Source organism: Setaria italica, chromosome II, assembly GCF_000263155.2.
Source record: "Setaria italica strain Yugu1 chromosome II, Setaria_italica_v2.0, whole genome shotgun sequence".
NCBI classification, from domain to species: Eukaryota; Viridiplantae; Streptophyta; class Magnoliopsida; order Poales; family Poaceae; genus Setaria; species Setaria italica.
In genome coordinates this window covers 1,527,427-1,534,670 of record NC_028451.1, presented here as the reverse complement: position 1 = coordinate 1,534,670, position 7,244 = coordinate 1,527,427, and the positions used below count along the sequence as shown (strand labels likewise).

Sequence of the window (7,244 nt, the reverse complement as noted above, 5' to 3'; positions counted from 1 at the left end):
GATGCCATGATGTTTTGGTCTGATGGATGCAAATTTGACGCATGTAAACCTGATGTTGTTATATTTTCCAATGCAAATATGAACTAGGGCACTTAAAACTGATAAAATTTGAATAAGTAGCACACGCATTGGCTTTGGTCGAATTGCCCCCCCCCCAAACCCCCCAGCATTGGTCCTAGCTCCTCTACTGCTGCTAAAGTGAACCACAGAAAACTAAAGGTGCATACAAAGCGCAAGGTTCCTTGCTAATTTAACACAGATTCTTCACTCCCATTCTCTGGCACCCATCAACAGAACCCAATATCCAGTACACCTTCTGTTTTGGTGCACATGATACAACTTAGTGTGATCACACTATGAGGAAAGCATGAGTAAAAGGTTAAAAGAAACAGTTTGTCCTGAATTATAGATTGTGGTCACCATATGTTCCACATTGACAGGAAAAGAAAATGATGGTGATCTTTTCATGTGTTAGAGTAGGAAGAATAGATTGGGTATAATGGATGGATTGTATGGCATTGAGACCTCGGTCGGCATATATAGAGGACAAAGACTTGGGAGGCAAGGCTCTCCCGGATACATATGACAGCCTACGATACGTATATCTACAACTACCAAATATACTCTAACATCCCCCCACAGTCACAGCGGGAGCACCACAGACGTGAGACTGGAGAAGAAGCTGAAAGTAGAAGACAACAGACTGACATCCCCCCCGAAGTTATAATGTCGGCGTGGTGTGGATGCTGCGACTGGAGAGAAGACCAGCAAGTAACTCATGCGGATGATAGCCCCCTTTAAGCCGATGTCGAGGTAGCCTAGACAAGGGTGAATAGCCATGGTCGAGGATGTGCGTAGGGTAGCCGTGGTCAATGTAGCTATCGAGGTTGCCGAAGATGAGGGAGACGCACATGAAGCCGCGGGCGCATGAGGAGGCGCCGTGAGGATGGTGGCGCGTAGAGGAAGACGCCAAAGACGAAGACGGTGATGCGTCGAGGCAATCGTAGAGGAGGGTCGATGCTGAAATCAATACAGTTTAACCACCGGGCGAGACATTCCCGGGTTTGCCAGGCCTAGGAACGCATAGGGGATGATGGCACGCACCGGTGTTGCCAATACCGGATGTGCAAGGGAGAGTTTACAACTAGGCGCCGTTGTCTGAGGGACTAGAAGAGAAGGCCTCCATGGCAGTCGCGGGCACAGAAGAACGATGAGGTAGAAGATGCCGAAGCAGCCTGTAGTTGCTGGAGTAGACGAACGAGGTGGAGATTATACGGCGACGCTGGCGACGAGGTAGTGCTGGATGAAGTGAGGAGGCAAACCCGGATGATCTGACGCAAGGCTTGATGATCTGGATGACGCGGCGGCGGAGCTCGAAGGAGACGGCGAAGAACTCAAATAGCCTAATGAAGACCATGCACGTAAGGGGCAACGACGAGGTCGTTGATGTGGTTGGTGGCGGTGAGGATGCAACGGTGAAGGAGACCACGGGTGGCGCTGCTGCTGCCCGAAGAGGCAACGCAGCGGTAGCCCTCCATACTCGGGGAAGAGGCGCGCAATACAAGGACAAACGTCACTTGAGCCAGGTGGATCACGCACATCGGCTGATCAGATCAAGTATGCGGGCGAAGTCGGTGGAGGCGTCCCGATCACTGGAGCCGACGACGAGCCGGCGGAGGTCGACATACGGACGAAGCAGCAAGGAGGGCGATGCACATGGGCGTCCCCTAGGGCGCCGTCCATCTCGCCAAGCTGCACAGTCAAAGATGAGGCAGGAGCTGGTGAAGTCAACACCGATGTCGAAGTAGAGGCGAGAGGTCGACGGGCGGTGGGCGACGCAATCCCGATCTCTGATCAGGCAAAAGAAGAAGACACATTTTCTTCTTCATGCATTAACGCACGGGAATGTTGCCACAAAAGAAAAAAAGGATTAGAGAAGGGGAGACGAATGACGGAGAAGGCACGTCCTGGCTGGCGCGACCCACCATGCAGGCACCGAAGGTCCAAAGCGAGCATGCTATGGGAGCATGGCTCCAGACGAGCGAGTGTCGCCCAAGCTTGCGGCCCCTGACGGTTGAGGCCACGGAGCCCAACCCAGCAGTGGATGACCCAATGGCGATGTCTCCAATCTGCTTTGCTGCTTGACAATGCTTGAAGAAGACGGATCAACGGATCCGTTGAAAAAATTGTGGCACTGCCCCTGGCGGAGATTGATCTCCCCGGGGGTGCGCGGTGCGGAAGCGAGCGACGGCTAGGGTTTGTCGCCGAGAATTAGAACCTAAACTCATGATACCAAGTAGGAAGAACAGATTGGGTATAATGGATGGATTGTATTGCATTGAGGCCTCGGCCGGTATATATAGAGTACAAAGACTGGGGGGGAAGGGGGGCAAGGCTCCCCCGGATACATATGACAGTCTACGATATGTATATCTACAACTATCAAATATACTCTAACAGTTAGGGAAGCCAATAGCTGCAGTAGGGGCCAGGCAATCCAACTGGCCCTGCCAGTAAAACAGAAAAGAAAGTGCCTAGCCAGACTAAAAGAAATTGCAATCTATGTTAACCAAAATAAACTTCAGCAAGTAACACCAGTCAAGAAGTATAAAAGAAACCAGCATGTTCTATATGAACTAGGAAGATAATTACACAATTCACTTGAATTTACTTGAAGACTAACAAGCTCAAATAATTACCAGCAAGAAGCGTCCCTGTACGGTTAAACGCGATACATTTCATGGTACCATGCTGCAAGTACTCCTCAATTATCTCCGGAAATTCCCCCTGATATGGATCTACAAGAATACAGAGAATAGAGCACTTCAGTATCTCAGAGATATTTCAACACGTTTCTTGTCAACACAGAAATAAAAAAAAACACAATATATGCTAAAGTATTTCACAGATATATGATTAACTTCCTCTGATAAATTAAGGAAAAAATGGATCTGTGCATCGATTGATCACGCCCGTTTAGAAATATGATACTTAGTGAAAAAATTTCCATCCAACAATCATCTTTTCCGTTGCATTGCTTTGCTATCTTTCTACATATAGCACCTCTGCGTCCCTACCACACACACCGCCGCACCCAACACCTACACCTGAAGCATCTGCATCGCGGCCCACCTCTACTCGAAGCCACACCACAGCAGGTCACCTCCATCTGAAGCTGTCACGCCCCAGCTCAGCTCCACCCGATGCCGCCACACACCGTACCACAGCATAAATCATGCCTGTGCCCAAAGTCACCGCCGCTCACCAAACCACACCACAATTTCAAAGGATCTCCTCTTCCTAAATTGCCTCCCTCGGTTAAGTGCGGCAAATCAAACTCCACCTTGCCCAAATCACCTTCATGCTGCAGATCTGTGCTGAATTGAACTCCTCCCTACCCAAAATAGGGCAACATGCTATAGCAAATTGCACATAGAGCATGCTAGCACTCTGCCGAACAAGCACATCGCAGCAACAGCTGGGGACGGATTCGATTGAAAAATAACATAGATTTGTTTTTGTTTGCTCCCTAATAAAGAAAAGAACGAAGTAATCCAAGGCCAGATAGATCTGTACTCCTAGGGCCAGGAGAGGGGAAGGAGCGGAGAGGGGAAGGAGCGGCGATAAGAAGTGACGAGTGGGAGAGGGCATGGCATGGTGTCAAGACAGACCTTTGGAGTCGCTTGGCGGTGACTCTGGCATGTCGCAGCAGCGGTTCTTGGCGAAGATAGCACGGAGGAGGAAGGACTCAGTCTAATGCCACTCGAAATAATAAAGTAGGAGGAAAGGTAACAGGTTGGCATATCTTTAAATAGCCTGAAATTTTGTTGGTATTATTAAAATAAACCGAGGCAGATAAGGTATTCTTAAATTGCGATATCTCGGTGGCACAAATCCAATTTCCCCTAAAATAAAAACTTGGCCAGCTGGGGAATGACCTCCCCAGGACATTGTCCCAAAAAGGTAAATGAAACCTTTACCATTGGTCGAAAAACCCCGAAACCCAGCTTTTGCCAGTGAGGGGATTTTCTTTTCTTTTCTTTTGTTGAGGAGAACCCAACCCTGGGTTTTGCCAGTGAGGGGATTTTGTTTTGTTTTCTTTTGCTGAGGAAAAAGAGTTGAACGAACTACCGACCTGCAGCTTGCATCCTTGCTGTGTGTTACCACTGCGCTATGCGCATGGTCTCAACTTCCCCTGAAATACTACGTTTCTGCAGACAACATTGAGCCTACTAACATTGAGGTGGGTACTTGAAATGGCAAAAACGAATTAGAACCTTTCTAGTCCGAGCGTTCCAATCTCCCCTGAAAGGCTGAAGCAATCACTCATGCATGACCAGCTAGCAACCTCTTGGGGTGGGGAAGACAAAGAGTAAATCCCTCATCGAAACCCGAACCTATACAAGTCCTAAATCACCTAAACGAGAAGAAATTCGGGGCCGAACCAAACCAGCCCTAATCCCCTCACTCATCCCCCCTAAAACCCTAAGATTCCACCTCCAATCAGCGGAAGGACGACCCGAATCCGCGACACAGCCCGCCCCGAACTCGACGGAATCATCACGGCAACCGAATACGGCCAAATCCCCATGAGAATCGGACGACAACTCACCGACGATGGGCGCGTTCATCGCGCTGCAGCCGCCGCCTCTCGCGCGTGACGGCAAACGGAAGGGGTCAAAGGTCAGACCGGCAGAAGTCAACGGGACTTCCCATGTCTATGTGTCGCGCAGGTCCATAAACGGCCCACCTTACGGCCAGCCCAAACTAGCAGCTTACTTAAAAAAAATTGCTACAAAATGGACAGCCCAAGCGGCCCAACCCTCAGCATTACCAATTCATTGTTCTTATGGATTTATTATGACTTTTTTTTCCCTCTTTGCAACAAAACCAAATAAACGGCAGAATTTGGTCAACACTTGTAAGTTCTTGATTCAATATTTCTCAAAACCAAATAAAACATTTAGGTTATATTAGTTCAATATTTTATGTGAAGAGTGTTGAAATAGTATATATTTAAAATGTTCAATTAATTCATTCAAAATGTCTCTCGGGTAAATTAAAAATGTTGAAATAGCACAGAGCCATATACTAAATATTGAACTAGTGCATTAAAATTTTTGTGATAGCTTATTCAATACTAAAACTATTACATTCGAAATATCCAAATAGGACATTGTAAATGTTGGAAGATTTAAGATAGAAAATACATATTAATTGGATCGTCTTTTTTCTTTTGCATTAATTCTTAACAAGATCAGGATTGAAGCAGAAAGCATGAGATGCCCAATTTGTGAGGAAAATACAATTGAAGTTTGAGATTTAGGTTAGATTCCATCAAGTTTGACATTCTACCTAACCATTTCCAATCACATAGACAGATCGATCGACACAAAAGAAAGATAAATGGACCGTAGAATTGGCGGAGGAGAAAAATATAAATGGGACGTGCAAAACAAAACGCCGGCTGGTGAGCTATGAGAAAACACTCTACTCATCTAGAAGCCAACAGTAGCACACTGAGGGATGGACTGTTGCATCTTCATCGCGGTGGCAGTTTTCCATTAGCAAGATCTGCAAAGATGCGATGCAGAAAATTACAACCATGGTATAGCTCAATTGATGTTTGCACATGTTTGAGATATGTACTTATGGATGATTATAAGAGAAAGCTTGGTTCGATGAGTAGTATATCGCTAAATTTCTATAGATATCTAGCAAATTTCAAGAATTTTTTTTAGGAAAACAAATATCAAGAATTATTAACACTTTGAACCAACTAAAAGAAACCATAGTTAGTTATCTTGGTTCTTATGAGATTGCAAGCTTTCGATTTCATATATTAATTCTCTTACCTAAAAAGTCATGCATCATTTGTACATTTTGATTGCTCATCTGATTGAATATTCATGGATCATGACTACTCAAAACATATAGAAGTCGAGTGGTACTTAAAAATATAAGCGAGTAACTTGGTGCATATGAAACTGCAAGATTCTAATTGCCCAAACCCATTGGTGCTAACCTGGTGCATATGCTTGAATAGAAGTATGTGAATAACAAGAAGGCAGACATGCATGTGTAAGGTGACGACGTTAAGAAAGGCACAAGTGAGTGGTACCTGGAGCGTAGAAGCTCGTATAAGGTAAGACATCATCATCCCATCTTTCGGCGACCTGCGTCACCTGCCTTGACTTGAGGTTGAGTGTGAAGACTCCCAAGTCTCTGTCTCTGTCATTATTACCTAAGCATAATAAGACAGTATTTGTTCCTTCTACGAAGCGAATCGTGTCAACTGGGTATAGCAAGCGATGCCATGTGGGGATCACTGTCTCGAGCTCATCAGCAACATTGCGTCGCACCCATACTCCAACGTACCCCATTCAAATCAACTTGCCGTGACCATGTACAGATGCAATTGCCATCATATTGGACGATCCCAATGCATCCATCAACATCTATGGGAATAGCCTGCTTGTGAGACACTAGTGGTGTGTCGATCACGGACAGCCCATGGCTGCCTAAGTCATACCTGAGGATCCTTATCACATCACGGACAGTCCTGCTTGTGTGAAGTAGAGCGCGTCTCCGATAAGAAGACTGCGTTTCATGCAGCCCCCAACATCGTAATAATAATCATGAGTAGTGCAGGTTTCGGCGCTCCATGCTCCGGTCTCTGACGAGTACACGCTCGCACACGTGTACGTGGCATCATGCTCCGCGGCGCCGGCATCGTGTACTGTCTTCACAGAGACCACGAGGAACGGACCGCCATGACAGTCGAGGTGGTCGCAGCCATGCTGATGGCGGGCGCATAGCACAGCCTCATTGGAAGAGAAGTAGGTCTGGTGATGGTGCGCGCAAGGGCGAGAGCTCAGGTGCTGCCGGTTGCCGGTGATGAGGTCCCAGACGATGAAGCTTGGTGAGTCGTCTTGGATCAGCACACGGTCATGGCGGCAGTCACGGGCCCTGTAGTAGCAGCTGGTAGGCGGCAGCGGCGGTGAGAAACTAGTGGTTGGGACGAACTGGAGGCATGCGTCCATGAAGACGCTGCAGATGTAGCCCATCAGGGTAGGCATTCGGTGGAACCGGCTGTAGCGGCGGCGGAATCCACCATCAGAGAGGATTCGGCACCAGGCCTTGCAGACCATGGCGGCACGGATGAGATGCGCCGGCTCCTCCGGCGGGACGCGGAGGAGGATCTCTTCGACGAGCTCCTCCATCAACGCCGGCAGCGCCGCCAT

At 47.6% G+C, this 7,244-nt stretch overlaps 2 protein-coding genes across 2 annotated transcripts in view; both read right to left on the bottom strand.

Annotated features, from left to right (window-relative positions):
* LOC101769148 (protein RBL) overlaps window positions 1-4,631 on the bottom strand; it is a 9,244-nt gene extending 4,613 nt beyond the window's left edge. The window contains exons 1-2 of the mRNA XM_004958851.1: window positions 4,613-4,631; window positions 2,700-2,798 (exon numbers count right to left, since the gene is read on the bottom strand). Coding sequence (XP_004958908.1) covers window positions 2,700-2,798; window positions 4,613-4,631 — 118 coding nt within the window. The remainder of the gene's footprint in view (window positions 1-2,699; window positions 2,799-4,612) is intronic.
* Window positions 4,632-6,545: 1,914 nt separating this feature from the next.
* Window positions 6,546-7,244, bottom strand: LOC101768743. Its single transcript, XM_004958850.1, has one exon. It carries the CDS (start codon window positions 7,242-7,244, stop codon window positions 6,546-6,548), a length of 699 nt encoding a protein of 232 aa, XP_004958907.1.